Source organism: Globicephala melas, chromosome 18, assembly GCF_963455315.2.
Source record: "Globicephala melas chromosome 18, mGloMel1.2, whole genome shotgun sequence".
NCBI classification, from domain to species: Eukaryota; Metazoa; Chordata; class Mammalia; order Artiodactyla; family Delphinidae; genus Globicephala; species Globicephala melas.
In genome coordinates, this window is record NC_083331.1 from 24349180 (window position 1) to 24365651 (window position 16472).

Sequence of the window (16472 nt, forward strand, 5' to 3'; positions counted from 1 at the left end):
TCTTTCCACTTGCTTTAGGGATATGTGTGTAGGCAGGAAGAATAAGAAAATGATATATATATTTTTAACAGTTCCATGTTACAGTATATGTTAAAATAAGTAAGGATATTAAAACAACTTCATGGTACTAAAACCCAAAAATTCTATAGACAGAAACATTTGAAAAAGCTGTTACTCCATTTTAAAGATTAGCTTAATATTGAAATCATGTTACTGACCCATTTCAGACTGTTCTGAAAAAATTCTGTTAATTAAGTTTGACTAGGTTCAGTTCTGTGAAAGTTCAGTTTTACTTTGGTGTCCTTGCACTTTCACACAATGGAAAATAACTTTCAGACAATTGAAAATAATTTCTTATTGTACCTAATATTATGGAAAGTGGGGGCAATTATCTTTTTAAGAAAAAGCTGGAATTTTCATCTTTTCTCCCAATACAGGATCTTAATTATGAAAACCAACTACTTTTATTAAAGAGGATACTTTTTTTTTCCCCGTAGGAAGGTTTTTATTTTAATGCACAGATATATTAGAAATGAAGAATGGCTCTTTTTCACATGATAGTATGCAGAGACTTGATATGATAAAACTGATCTGAGTTAGTCTTTTAATAAATGCCAGGTGTTTTCCATTTTTTACCCCTCTGAAGATTGAAAAAAGGGAAAATATTTCTGGTCTGTAGTTGTGGTTGGCATTAATAGATTTGAATTCTGTTGGTCTATTACTGCTTGTTGTGTAGCAGCAAATAATTATTTCAGTTTACTTCAGTCAGTAAAAGGGAGTCTCCAACTGCTAGGTTGGAAAAGGGGAGCCGTACATACTGGTTGTCTTTCTCGTCATCTTTATTAGTAAATATTTACTTATTTGAATGAGGCAAGTATTGTAGACATTGTGTGAATTAACAAGATATGAATGTACTTTGGAATCATCCGTCACTACAAAATGAAGTAGTGCTTTTTTATATCTTGTACAGAATGGTGATTCAGGATGTGTTGGTATGAGAGTGAGGAATTTTCTCTGTCAAAATAAAAAAAAAAAAAGAAATGTTACCAGTTGCTAGTCTCATCTCCTTAGGAGTTCGAACCTCTTATGCCAGAGACACAATCCTCATCTCCTCTTCTTGGGCCCACGCAAAAGGAGCTGAGTTGGGTTAGAAAACCATCTGTTTTCAGTCTGAAGCTGGGATTTTCAAAATTAACCCCCAATCATTTCTTTAACCATATGGTTTCAGTGGGATACCTTCTTCATGTTACCTCCTTTCTGAATATCAATAGAAATGCTTAAAGGAAATAAGGCCTACTCTTTCCTTTTTTTTCCTTCTTTTTTTTTTCACCTTTTAATTCATACTACTTTGTTATACATTTTATTAATATATATCTTCCTGCAATCTCATAATTCCTATCAGAATAAGGAAGGAGTATAAATAAATGAGACAAAGTTTCACATTAAGTTAATGTCTCCTTTTTAAAGCTGCGCTTCCCACCTGGGAGTCATTTAAGATATCACCTATGTAATGTTCAATAAAAAATAGGTGGTAAGCCCCACCTTGGATCTGCTGAATCCAAATCTTCAGGATGATAAGGCCTAAGTTTCTATCAATATATTTTCCAGAATTTCCTCCAGCTGTTTCTGATACATATCTTTGACTTAGAACCACTGTGCTAAAGCATGTTTTCTGTTTGTTTTATGCTCTAGGACAATATGTAATGTAATATCCTGACTGTTTTTCTGGAATAATTAATACCAAGAGTTTTCTTTAAATTTACCTGTTTTTATATTAATTTTTTAAAGGTTTATATATGTATATATATATATATTTGATTTTTTTCATAATTCAATTATGAAAATGAAACATTTATTTTGAGTTGTCCTATTTTTCTTGCAAGAGTGATCCGTTTCCAGTTCTGTAGCATAGCCATGAGTGTGAATAAGCTCATTTTCACCATGAACCATCTCAGTAAACACTGATGATGATGATAGATTTAGTCTTACATGCTCATATAAATTGCATAGAATTTAAAGTTCATAGTTGAAAAATGAGATACCATGAATGAGTGAAGCCAAATTTTGATAATGTGTCAAAGTCGGATCTTTAGGGCTATGTTGCTGAGTTTTGTCAATGAAAAAAATGAATCAATAGTCAATCTAAGGAAGAAACGGAAAATTTTACTCGAGCCAACGTGAGGATTATAACCCAGGAGACAGTCTCTTAGAGAGCTCTGAGAACTGTTCCGAAGAGGTAAAGGGAGAGGTCAGTGTGTGTGTGATTTTTGCCGAAGGGGACCTTGCAATCAAGCACACATCTCAGTAGAAGGTCGCTGCTAGTCATGAGGAACAGACATCTTAGTTAATAGTTTTAGTGTTTTTCTAAGTATGGAGAAATGCAAGAATCCAGGTTCATAAAAAATTTCTTCTGAAAATATCTAACCACCTGAAGGCCAGGTGTGTCAGTTTCCCCAGAGCACAAAGTGCCGTATCCTGACCTTCACCCTGTAGGTCAGCGGCTGCAGTGATTACTGACTTGATTCTTGTAGAACTGGATGGTGGGCAACATTCTTTATTTTACAATCCCTTCCCTTTTAGTCTTAATTTTGACCAAGGTTTGGGAGGCATTATATGACCAGTTTGTCCCATGGCAATAGGAATACTCATTCTCAGGTCAGGAAAGGGTTTCGTTCACAGGTCACTCAATGTGCTATAGCTGGACTAGGCCCTGTTAGCAGTTGCCAAAAGCCTCTGAACCACCTAGCTTGCTAGTCAGTTTTGGTCTAGGAAAAGGTCGTCCTTTTATTACTTCTTCCCATACTAGAGTTACACTATTACAATCATTGATATATAGAACTGTATTGATAGAACTATATATTTGATCAATCATTTCAAGGCACCTAATCATCATTAATTTTATCTGAGGCTCAGTCACACCTTTGGTAATGCAGGAAACAGTAATCTTGTAAAATAGAATATAAGAAACATAGATAGTAACATTAATAAGTAAGTATTTAAGTTCTTAAACTTCCATTAGGTGCCGCCCAGTATCTCCCCAGTCATCTGATCAGTCTGTTCTGCACCAATCACTGTCTTTAAGGAAAATGATATATTGGCTTTGTACATGAAGTTCACCAGAGATGTTTGCACATACAAGGCGAGTGGTGGGTCATTGTGACCCCCTCACTGGATTGAGAAAGGAATGCTGTCTTCTAAGGAGTTACATGGTTGGCCCCAGAAGAAGAAAAACTGATCTTTATGATTAAGTAGGCCTTTCTGCCATTGGGGAGGTCTGGTTAATACATAAAGCAGATGCAAAATGCACACTAGAGGGGAGGGAGGAGGCCCAAACGGGCAGAGAAAAAAATTACGTTTAAATTTTTCTTGTCTTGCCTTAAAATGTGAATTTTTATTTTATTTTAAAAATTTATTTATTTATAAATTTATATATTTTTGGCTGCTTTGGGTCTTCGTTGCTGTGTGTGGGCTTTCTCTAGTTGCGGCGAGCGGGGGCTACTCTTCGTTGTGGTGTGTGGGCTTCTCATCGTGGTAACTTCTCTTGTTGCAGAGCATGGGCTCTAGGCGCATGGACTTCAGTAACTGTGGCACGCGGGCTCAGTAGTTGTGGCTCGCGGGCTCTAGAGCACAGGCTCAGTAGTTGTGGTGCATGGGCTTAGTAGCTCCGAGGCATGTGGAATCTTCCCGGACCAGGGCTTGAACCCATGTCCCCTGCATTGGCAGTGGGATTCTTAACCACTGCACCAACAGGGAAGTCCCTGAATTTTTATTTCATCAGTTTGAATATTATTGTTTTTCAAGTGTCATTATGATTCAATATAAGCCTATTTCTGCTTCCTAAGTCAGTACTGTTTTGATAGTGAGAAAATTGAAATGATCAAGACTTACATTTTAATCTTGATTTCAATACAGATTTGTTGCCACTGTGGATATAAACAAATTCATTCACTTTCCATCTTTTTAAGACTGGAGCTCGGTATCAAAGAATTTACAAAAGCCTTTACATTTTTGGATAAAATGGACTAAATGTTTAACTTTTGTTTGATATAAGTGCTACAGAATTTATCTGAAGTTGATAACACAAAAGAAACTATTATCTTCAACATTAACACATGTAAGAAAAAGTTATTCATATTATTAGCACCAAAATTTTTTACAGTAAGTAGATGTTTATCTGCTACTACTATTAATAGCTTGCTTAAACCTGTTACACTGTTTTAGCACTAGTACATTGTGTATGTGCTTTTAAAAATTGCACAACATTGTAAATCAACTGTACTCCAATAAAAATTAATTTTAAAACATTGCTTGTAAGTGCTATTGTTTGTCAATTCCTGTACCTCATCTGATGGCTGTCCTCCTCAGTTTCCTCCATTTTGAAGCCTCTTTATTTTATTTTATTTTTTTATTTTTTTTAACATCTTTATTGGGGTATAATTGCTTTACAATGGTGTGTTAGTTTCTGCTTTATAACAAAGTGAATCAGTTATACATATACATATGTTCCCATATCTCTTCCCTCTTGCGTCTCCCTCCCTCCCACCCTCCCTATCCCACCCCTCCAGGCGGTCACAAAGCACCGAGCTGATATCCCTGTGCCATGCGGCTGCTTCCCACTAGCTATCTACCTTACGTTTGTTAGTGTATATATGTCCATGCCTCTCTCTCGCCCTGCCACAGCTCACCCTTCCCCCTCCCCATATCCTCAAGTCCGTTCTCCCGTAGGTCTGTGTCTTTATTCCTGTCTTACCCCTAGGTTCTTAATGACATTTTTTTTTCTTAAATTCCATATGTATGTGTTAGCATACAGTATTTGTCTTTCTCTTTCTGACTTCACTCTGTATGACAGACTCTAGGTCTATCCACCTCATTACAAATAGCTCAATTTCGTTTCTTTTTATGGCTGAGTAATATTCCATTGTATATATGTGCCACATCTTCTTTATCCATTCATCTGTCAGTGGACACTTAGGTTGTTTCCATCTCTGGGCTATTGTAAATAGAGCTGCAATGAACATTCTGGTACATGACTCTTTTTGAATTTTGGTTTTCTCAGGGTATATGACCAGTAGTGGGATTGCTGGGTCGTATGGTAGTTCTATTTGTAGTTTTTTAAGGAACCTCCATACTGTTCTCCATAGTGGCTGTACCAATTCACATTCCCACCAGCAGTGCAAGAGTGTTCCCTTTTCTCCACACCCTCTCCAGCATTTATTGTTTCTAGATTTTTTGATGATGGCCATTCTGACTGGTGTGAGATGATATCTCATTGTAGTTTTGATTTGCATTTCCCTAATGATTAACGATGTTGAGAATTCTTTCATGTGTTTGTTGGCAGTCTGTATATCTTCTTTGGAGAAATGTCTATTTAGGTCTTCTGCTCATTTTTGGATTGGGTTGTTTGTTTTTTTGTTATTGAGCTGCATGAGCTGCTTGTAAATTTTGGAAATTAATCCTTTGTCAGTTGCTTCATTTGCAAATATTTTCTCCCATTTTGAGGGTTGTCTTTTGGTCTTGTTTATGGTTTCCTTTGCTGTGCAAAAGCGTTGAAGTTTCATTAGGTCCCATTTGTTTATTTTTATTTCCATTTCTCTAGGAGGTGGGTCAAAAAGGATCTTGCTGTGATTTATGTCATAGAGTGTTCTGCCTATGTTTTCCTCTAAGAGTTTGATAGTTTCTGGCCTTACATTTAGGTGTTTAATCCATTTTGAGCTTATTTTTGTGTATGGTGGTAGGGAGTGATCTAATCTCATACTTTAACATGTACCTGTCCAGTTTTCCCAGCACCACTTGTTGAAGACGCTGTGTTTTCTCCACTGTACATTCCTGCCTCCTTTATCAAAGATAAGGTGACCATATGTGCGTGGGTTTATCTCTGGGCTTTCTATCCTGTTCCATTGATCTATCTTTCTGTTTTTGTGCCAGTACCATACTGTCTTGATTACTGTAGCTTTGTAGTATAGTCTGAAGTCAGGGAGCCTGATTCCTCCAGCTCCATTTTTCGTTCTCAAGATTGCTTTGGCTATTCGGGGTCTTTTGTGTTTCCATACAAATTGTGCAATTTTTTGTTCTAGTTCTGTGAAAAATGCCAGTGGTAGTTTGATAGGGATTGCATTGAATCTGTAGATTGCTTTCGGTAGTATCGTCATTTCTACAATGTTGATTCTTCCAATCCAAGAACATGGTATACGTCTCCATCTATTTGTGTCATCTTTAATTTCTTTCATCAGTGTCTTATAATTCTCTGCATACAGGTCTTTTGTCTCCTTAGGTAGGTTTATTCCTAGATATTTTATTCTTTTTGTTGCAATGGTAAATGGGAGTGTTTTCTTGATTTCACTTTCAGATTTTTAATCATTAGTATATAGGAATGCCAGAGATTTCTGTGCATTAATTTTGTATCCTGCCACTTTACCAAATTCATTGATTAGCTCTAGTAGTTTTCTGGTAGCATCTTTAGGATTCTCTATGTATAGTATCATGTCATCTGCAAACAGTGACAGCTTTACTTCTTCTTTTCCGATTTGGATTCCTTTTATATCCTTTTATTCTCTGATTGCTGTGGCTAAAACTTCCAAAACTATATTGAATAAGAGTGGTGAGAGTGAACATAGATGCAGAAATCCTCAACAAAATACTAGCAAACAGAATCCAACAGCACATTAAAAGGATCATACATCATGATCAAGTGGGGTTTATTCCAGGAATGCAAGGATTCTTCAATATACGCAAATCAATCAATGTGATAAACCATATTAACAAATTGAAGGAGAAAAACCATATGATCATCTCAATAGATGCAGAGAAAGCTTTTGACAAAATTCAACACCCATTTATGATAAAAACCCTGCAGAAAGTAGGCATAGAGGGAACTTTCCTCAACATAATATAGGCCATATATGACAAACCCACAGCCAACATCATTCTCAATGGTGAAAAACTGAAAGCATTTCCACTAAGATCAGGAACAAGACAAGGTTGCCCACTCTCAAGCCTCTTTAAATGAATAACTGTGGTGATTCCTAGCATGGCTTATCGGGAGAACTCAGCTGCAAGAAAATGCACATCATTGATAAGCATCTCCTCCCAGTGAGTTTGTATGGCCTCTAATTCTTAAAAAGGAATCCATATATTTTGGCCCTTTCAGGAGTAAAGCCAATTGAGTTAAATTCCATTGAAGTTGGGTAGAAATTACTGCTGTCATCTGTGTAGATACCAAGTGAACATTTTAAAAGAGGGGGAAAATACTAAATAAAATAGAGAAGAAAAACAAAACAAAACAAAACCCGGACTATATATATTGTGTGGCTGAGTAATAGGAAAAAAATTCAAACGACCAAGAAAAGCTTCTGAATATCTTTCTCTTTGGATTGGAGAAGATGACTCCCCAGTTGTTGTATGGAATGTTATATTCAGAGAGAGGTAACTCTAAAGCTAAAGAAACTATCCTCCATGTCTTAAAAATTAATTCTGCATTTTCTTTGGTGGGTGTTGGGGATTGGTTTCAGGATATGACAGCACGTGAGTTGCTACAGCAGAGATACACGCTTCCAAATGGAGACACTGCCTGGCGGTCCTCACCCCTAGTAAATGCTGCTCTGGAAGGGAAGCTGGTCCTCTTGGATGGCATTCACAGAGTCAATGCTGGTACATTCGCTGTATTACAAAGGTCTGTATGAGTCACACACACAAAAACACACCTCGTAAGCAGCAGACGTGGAACTTTCTCAATCTTCTAATTTAAACTGGGTTACATAGTCCCTGAGGAATTTATAATTCTATATCCAAGTAGAACAGCAGATATTTTTATTGTTTTAAGTACAGTAGAGTAAAACTTCAAATAATGAACATTTGGGGAAAAGCCACCACCGTAGCAAAATTCTGTGTGTAAGAACTGAAAAAAGAAAACTTTTAAGTAGTAATTTTGAAACTTTATATAGGTTGATGGATATATGCAATGTCATACAGCTGAAGTTTCTGCAGTTTGTCAAAGCTTCACTGTTTACAAACTCCTTTTCAATCCTAAATCTAAATTATTGGTGATACTGTCAGCATTTTTCTTTTTTGAGAGAGAAAGTATAGTTCCATATATACATATATATTTACATATAGTTTACATATATATTTACATATAGTTTACATATATAAAATGTATAACAGCTCTTTGATTATATTTTCTATAGGCTAAAGTTCACTTTGTGTTTACAAACTTGAAGATTTGTGTCACTGTTGTTTTCTTGTTTCAGTTTAGGTGGGGCAAATATCCACACATTCCTAGTTAACTTCTCTTTAATGTTAAGACTTCATGTGTAACTTTCATGGAAACTATTCCCATCTTGTGTCACTTCGGGAGATTAGTGATACCATTTTTGTTTGTTACATCTTGATTCTATCACTTGTAGACATTGTTTTTAACTTTTAAATCTAAAGTTTAACTTATTGGGAAATTTCAAATAAGTGAAATAATCTAGTTCCCCAACTAACCATTCAAAAGTTTTTTGTGCTTGACAAGATGCAAATAGTGAGTGTAATTAAGGATTCTAAGAACACTGCGTTAATCTCGATTCAATCTGAGAGCACTTAAAAGTAATAATCACAAACTTCCAGTGATTTACCGTAAACATTCTATAGATTTACAGTATTTTTCTCCTCTAGACAGGCAAATACAAACACAAACAAAATAATACCTACTGCCTCCTTTTACTGGCTGTCTCTTGCCTGTTAGGCCAAGTAGTGGTAATAGCAGCAGCAGCTACCGTTAATTGAGTACTTTCTCTACACCAGGCATTGTGCTAAGCCAGTGTTTCTCAGATTCGCAACCGTGGGATCTCCTTGTGGGAATGAGGCTTAAAAATTACTGATGCCTGGGCTCCACCTCCTCAAATTCTGATGTAATTGATCCAGGATGAGGCCTGGACATTGGCATTTTTAACTGCGTCCCAGTAGATTCTAATCTGCAGTTAAGATTGAGAACAACTATGTTAAGCATGTGCCTTACATTAGCTGTTCAATTTTCACAGCAATACTGTGAGGTTGGTATTATTGCCCTAGTTTTATAAAAGATAAAATTTAAACAGGCGGGGGCTTCCCTTGTGGCACAGTGGTTTAAGAGTCCGCCTGCTGATGCAGGGGACACGGGTTCGTGCCCCGGTCTGGGAAGATCCCACATTCCGCGGAGCCTGTGCGTCCGGAGCCTGTGCTCTGCAACGGGAGAGGCCACAACAGTGAGAGGCCCGCGTACCGCAAAAAAAAAAAAAAATTTAAACAGGCGGATTAGTTCTTCCCCTTCCCAGTCCATTCAGCTAATAAGATACAGGGCTGGGACTTGAACCCAGGTCTGAGTGACTCCACTGCCCATGCTCTTAACCTCTGCATTATGCAGTCTCTCCTCTCCTCAGTGCTCACCGAGCGGAGGTCTGTGGGGCGACTGTACTATGGGCATCAGGAAACTTTAGTGGTTGGTTTAAGACCTAGAACAGCAGGTTTCAACCTCTGCAACATATGGAAGACAATGCTGTTTGTGCTGTGGATGGCTAGGTCCCATCATAGTTGGTATATGAAATAGCATTAGTTATTTCATTGTAAAGATTTTAGATATTTTAAATCCTGTAATTGTAAAGATAGAAATATTTTGATAATACTACGCCTTAAAGAGTTATGTTAGACTCAAGTGAATATGTACCAGCTGCCTTGTTCATTAATATTTACCTCATGGTTATCCTGAGTCAGTCATTCAGCTGTTTCTCTTTTTGTTTTTTTAGTTGTTTTACAATGTTGTGTTAGTTTTTTTATTTTTTAAACATCTTTATTAGAGTATAATTGCTTTACAATGGTGTGTTAGTTTCTGCTTTATAACAAAGTAAATCAGCCATAGATATACATATATCCCCACATCTCCTCCCTCTTGTGTCTCCCTCCCACCCTCCCTATCCCACCCCTCTAGGTGGACACAAAGCACCAAGCTGATCTCCTTGTGCTATGCGGCTGCTTCCCACTAGCTATCTATTTTACGTTTGGTAGTGTATATATGTCCAGGCCACTCTCTCACTTCATCCCAGCTTACCCCTCCCCCTCCCTGTGTCCTTGAGTCCATTCTCTTCGTCTGCGTCTTTATTCCTGCTTGCCCTTAGGTTCTTCATAACCTTTTTTTTGTTGTTTTTTTTTTAGATTCCATATATCTGTGTTAGGGTACGGTATTTGTTTTTCTCTTTCTGAATTACTTCACTCTGTATGACAGTCTCTGGGTCCATCCCCTTCACTACAAATAACTCAATTTCGTTTCTTTTTATGGCTGAGTAATAGTCAATTGTATATATGTGCCACATCTTCTTTATCCATTCATCTGTTGATGGACACTTAGGCTGCTTCCATGTCCTGGCTATTGTAGGTAGAGCTGCAGTGAACATTGTGGTACATGACGCTTTTAGGATTATAGTTTTCTCAGGGTATATCCCCAGTAGTGGGATTGCTGGATCGTATGGTAGTTCTCTTTGCAGTTTTTTAAGGAACCTCCATACTGTTCTCCATAGTGGCTGTATCAATTTACATTCCCACCAACAGTGCAAGAGGGTTCCCTTTTCTCCACACCCTCTCCAGCATTTATTGTTTGTAGATTTTTTGATGATGGCCATTTGACTGGTATGAGGTGATACCTCATTGTAGTTTTGATTTGCATTTCTCTAATGATTAGTGATGTTGAGTATCCTTTCATGTGTTTGTTGGCAATCTGTATATCTTCTTTGGAGAAATGTCTATTTAGATCTTCTGCCCATTTTTGGATTGGGTTATTTGATTTTTTGATATTGAGCTGTATGAGCTGCTTGTAAATTTTGGAGATTAATCCTTTGTCAGTTGCTTCATTTGCAAATATTTTCTCCCATTCTGAGGGTTGTCTTTTCGTCTTGGTTATGGTTTCCTTTGCTGTGCAAAAGTTTTTTAAGTTTCATTAGGTCCCATTTGTTTACTTTTGTTTTTAGTTTCCATTTCTCTAGGAGGTGGGTCAAAAAGGATCTTGCTGTGATTTATGTCATAGAGTGTTGTGCCTATGTTTTCCTCTATAAGGTTTATAGTGTCTGGACTTACATTTAGGTCTTTAATCCATTTTGAGTTTATTTTTGTGTATGGTGTTAGGGAATGTTCTAATTCCATTCTTTTACATGTAGCTGTCCAGTTTTCCCAGCCCCACTTATTGAAGATGCTGTGTTTTCTCCATTGTATATTCTTACCTCCTGTATCAAAGATAATATGACCATATGTGCGTGGGTTTATCTCTGGGCTTTCCATCCTGTTCCATTGACCTATATTTCTGTTTTTGTGCCAGTACCATACTGTCTTGATTACTGTAGCTTTGTAGTATAGTCTGAAGTCCAGGAGCCTGATTCCTCCAGCTCTGTTTTTCTTTCTCAAGATTGCTTTGGCTATTTGGGGTCCTTTGTGTTTCCATGCAAATTGTGCAATTTTTTGTTCTAGTTCTGTGAAAAATGCCACTGGTAGTTTGATAGGGATTGCATTGAATCTGTAGATTGCTTTGGGTAGTATCGTCATTTTCACAATGTTGATTCTTCCAATCCAAGAATATGGTATATCTCTCCATGTATTGGTATCGTCTTTAATTTCTTTCATGAATATCTTATAGTTTTCTGCGTACAGGTCTTTTGTCTCCTTAGGTAGGTTTATTCCTAGGTATTTTATTCTTTTTGTTGCAGTGGTAAATGGGAGTGTTTCCTTAATTTCTCTTTCAGATTTTTCATCATCAGTGTATAGGAATGCAAGATTTCTGTGCATTAATTTTGTATCCTGCTACTTTACCAATAAGCTGTTTCTTTTCATTTCCTTCCTTCTTCCCCTTTCTAGCTCCTCCTCCTCCTCCTCCCTGTTCACATCTAGTAACCATGACTACTGTCCTCCAGTACAGAAACCAACAGTTTTTGCCAAGTATAACAGCACTAGCCAACTTAAAATTTCGAAAGGTGCATTTAACAAAATTGCTAGACTCAATTGCCAGTAATAATACATATGATTAAAATATTAACTGACTGATGCTACCTCTAATAACTTCAGTGTTCAAAACTGATTAATTTGTTTGCTGACTTTCCCCTATCCCATTAGATTGATCCATGACCGAGAGCTAAGCCTCTATGATGGCTCTAGGCTGCTGAGAGAAGACCGGTATATGCGTTTAAAGGAGGAGCTGCAAATGTCTGATGAGCAGCTACAGAAGAGGTAATTTGGGGTATAGTACTGTTATTCTTATTGTCAAGTGTACCTTTTTAAAAATTATTCTTCTAAACCTAGGGTGAATCCAAGATATCTTTGAACAGCTTAATAATTTGATGTCCTAGACAAGATCATGTTTTGGCACTTTTTAATGCTTGAGTTTGCTATCCGAGATGTACTCTGTACTTTCAGCCTTACTTTTACATAAGGGGTTAAACATTTTATAAGAGCATTAGTTTTAAGAAGATAATCCCTCTTCTGCTGTCCGGAGCAATTCAATTTTGGCCCCAAACTTTGTATCACTTCAGAACAAACAAAAAGGGAGCCTCACAGTTAATTGGGCCTACCATCCTGGGAAGTGATCAATGATTTCTGGGGTTTGTCACCTGTTGCAAGATTACCCTTTGTGCCTTATTTTAACATTCCTTCCGGAACTGTAACAACCAAATTCAATGTATGAGATTGGATTGGATCCTGGATCAGGAGATGAAATGAAAACAGCTGTAAAAGACATTTTAGGACAATTGAGAAAGTGTAAATGATATTGAATTAATATTAATTTTCTTAGGTACCATACTGGTACTGTGTTTATGAGGGGGTTGACCTAAAACAAATAGACTCGAATTGTTTCTCCAGCAAAAATGTGTTTATTCAAGATCAACAAAGAACTGCAGTTTAGGATCACTAACCATGGCAAGCCACGTGCAAGTCCTTATGCAACAAGAAGAGGAGGAAGGACTCTTCTAAAAGGGAAAACGGAAGTCTGGAGAGCTATAGTGAACAAAGAATCCATTGGAGGAATTGAGAGTTCAAAGTGTAGTGGCTTTACATTGACTGAGTCCTGCTAGTCTCTCATTGGCTGAGCTCTTGCCAGGCAAGAAAAGGAAGTTTTTCTTCTTCCTGTTGGGCTCTGCTATTGTCACAGGGCGTGGGAGCTCCCACTTCTGGCCTTCCGACTACTTAATTGAGGTTTCTGTCTATTGATTTTTTTGCAAGGAGAATATTTCTATTCCTAGGAGCTGTATGCTGAAATAGTTAAGGGATAAAATGAAAAGATTTCTACAACTTACTTCCAAATGTTTCAGGGAAAAAAAAGACATGATGAATGGTTACAAATACACACACCACAAAGAGCAAGGGAGAGTGAGAACACAAAGTGGTAAAATCTTAACAATTGGTGAAATCTAGGTGAAGGATATATGGGTGTTCATATTCTATTCTTTCAAATTTTCTATAGGTTTGAAAAATTTCAAATTAAGAAGTTAAAAAGAAAGTATTTCTTTGAGCTGCACACTATAATTTCCTTTAGAAGAGGTTTAGCAATTATAAGTAATTTTCTGTCTCATTACATTTCCATGGATATTTTCATGTAATTAGAGATTGTTACTTTGGGGAATTCCTATTTACTTAATTGAATCTTATTTGATTGTAGCTCCCCCTTCCCCAAAAGGGCTTGCTGCCATATTTAAAACAATAAAATCCTACAAATGATAATTACATATATTTCTTATTGTGATTATGTTTTAAGGAGAATTTTGAAAACTTTCCTTGGAATTTTTTTCTAGAGTGGAAATATTAAATCTTACTATCTCTGTGTAAGTTATTTAAAAATTCACTTGATTACACAGCTATTTATGCTTCTGAGGTGCCTATCATCAGATTCCTCTACCCCAGTAGGTGGTTTGGTTGAGTGCTTAGGGAAGCAAATAATAAGGATCCCTCTCATATCATACCTGGGAATTACAACATTCAGCTACGGTACATTATTTACAGCACGCATCAGGGAACAGTTGTATTTTCAAGGGGATGAATCAAAGTAATTGGGCACTAACTATCAGCAAGACTGCCCATTGGTTTCCCTTAGGACTTAGGGAGCGGTGTCTTCTAGCCAAATGTCCAGGAAATGACAACCGTTTCCTATGAAAAGAACCCAAGTTCTCCCTAATGGTCATAAGCAGTTTTACAAATGAAAACACTTTCAGGAACAAAGTGGCCCTTAGCTTCACGTTCAGGATTTGGCTCAGACTGGTTAGTAGTCCTTCCTTCTCGAAGTGGCCTGTCTTCATCGCTACTGATTCTCATCACTCCCATGAATAGAAACCCAGCTCAGTTCTGTCTCAGAAGTCACTCTGAACAGGTGGAGACAGATCAGAGTGCTGCTTAGTTTCCTTCGCTTATTTTTAAATTTTTATTTGAGTTTTTGTTTTTTTAAACAATTGTTAAATATGCCTGAAATTTGATCCAGATAGTTTTCAAGGCTTTTAATGAAAGATGCCAGTTCTCTGTTATCTGTCCTGGGACACTTTCCTGTTTCCTGTTCCTCAGAGGCTACCACTTTCAACTCCGAGCTGTTTCTTTTGATATTTACCTCCATATCACTAAACAATATACTTTCATTGACATTTTTTGATTTACTTTTCAGTGTCAGGCATTGTCTATTGATTTCCTACTATGGAAAATTACAGTTTAGCTCTCTTTCACCATCCCTCTGCCCACTACACATACATACTTCCTATCTCCCATTTTTCCTAAATATTAGGTAATCATTTTGTTTAGAACTTCATTCAGTGTTTGCATTATTATCATGGCACAAGGACTGTACACAGCTGAACCATTCAGTAAACTACAGTTGTTTTTCTTTTCTTAAATGCATTTTGTTTTTCCTGAAGTTAGTAATTGCCTGCATATGAAGAGAGGTAGATATAGAAATAAACAATTAAAATGCAACCTTTAAATCTTACAATAGAGATCTCTACATAATGTTGTGGGAACACAGATGAGGAAGTGACCCGCTTTTCTTTTTTTCTTGTTACCTCACAGAGATTTATTAGTGAAGGCACGTGCTTTAAAACGTTGGCAAATGTAAACAGGTAGTTTATACTTTATTTGCACCAAAAAAACAAGCTTTACAAATTGGCTTGAATTTTTATTTTTTTTTTTACAGCTTTATTGGAGTATAATTGCTTTACAACGGTGTGTTAGTTTCTGCTTTAAACAAAGTGAATCAGTTATACATATACATATGTTCCCATATCTCTTCCCTCTTGCGTCTCCCTCCCTCCCACCCTCCCTATCCCACCCCTCTAGGTGGTCACAAAGCACCGAGCTGATCTCCCTGTGCTATGCGGCTGCTTCCCACTAGCTATCTATTTTACGTTTGGTAGTGTATATATGTCCATGCCACTCTCTCACTTTGTCACAGCTTACCCTTCCCCCTCGCCATATCCTCAAGTCCATTCTCTAGTAGGTCTGTGTCTTTATTCCTGTCTTACCCCTAGGTTCTTCATGACATATTTTTTTTCTTAAATTCCATATATATGTGGTAGCGTACGGTATTTGTCTTTCTCTTTCTGACTTACTTCACTCTGTATGACAGACTCTAGGTCCATCCACCTCATTACAAATAGCTCAATTTCGTTTCTTTTTATGGCTGAGTAATGTTCCATTGTATATATATGTCACATCATCTTTATCCATTCATCCGATGATGGACACTTAGGTTGTTTCCAACTCCTGGCTATTGTAAATAGAGCTGCAATAAACATTTTGGTACATGACTCTTTTTGAAATATGGTTTTCTAAGGGTATATACCCAGTAGTGGGATTGCTGGGTCATATGGTAGTTCTATTTGTAGTTTTTTAAGGAACCTCCATACTGTTCTCCATGGTGGCTGTACCAATTCACATTCACATTCCCACCAGCAGTGCAAGAGTGTTCCCTTTTCTCCACACCCTCTCCAGCATTTATTGTTTCTAGATTTTTTGATGATGGCCATTCTGACTGGTGTGAGATGATATCTCATTGTAGTTTTGATTTGCATTTCTCTAATGATTAACGATGTTGAGAATTCTTCCATATGTTTGTTGGCAGTCTGTATATCTTCTTTGGAGAAATGTCTATTTAGGTATTCTGCCCATTTTTGGATTGGGTTGTTTGTTTTTTTCTCATTGAGCTGCATGAGCTGCTTATAAATTTTGGAGATTAATCCTTTGTCAGTTGCTTCATTTGCAAATATTTTCTCCCATTCTGAGGGTTGCCTTTTGGTCTTGTTTATGGTTTCCTTTGCTGTACAAAAGCTTTGAAGTTTCATTAGGTCCCATTTGTTTATTTTTGTTTTTATTTCCATTTCTCTAGGAGGTGTGTCAAAAAGGAATTTGCTCTGATTTATGTCATAGAGTGTTCTGCCTATGTTTTCCTCTAAGAGTTTGATAGTTTCTGGCCTTACATTTAGGTGTCTAATCCATTTTGAGCTTAT

At 37.1% G+C, this 16472-nt stretch overlaps 1 protein-coding gene across 1 annotated transcript in view; it reads left to right on the forward strand.

Annotated features, from left to right (window-relative positions):
• Positions 1–16472, forward strand: part of VWA8 (von Willebrand factor A domain containing 8) — a 369324-nt gene that overhangs the window by 101268 nt on the left and 251584 nt on the right. Inside the window, exons 13-14 of the mRNA XM_030882155.2 lie at positions 7509–7669; positions 12109–12222. Of these exons, the coding sequence (XP_030738015.2) occupies positions 7509–7669; positions 12109–12222 (275 nt within the window). The remainder of the gene's footprint in view (positions 1–7508; positions 7670–12108; positions 12223–16472) is intronic.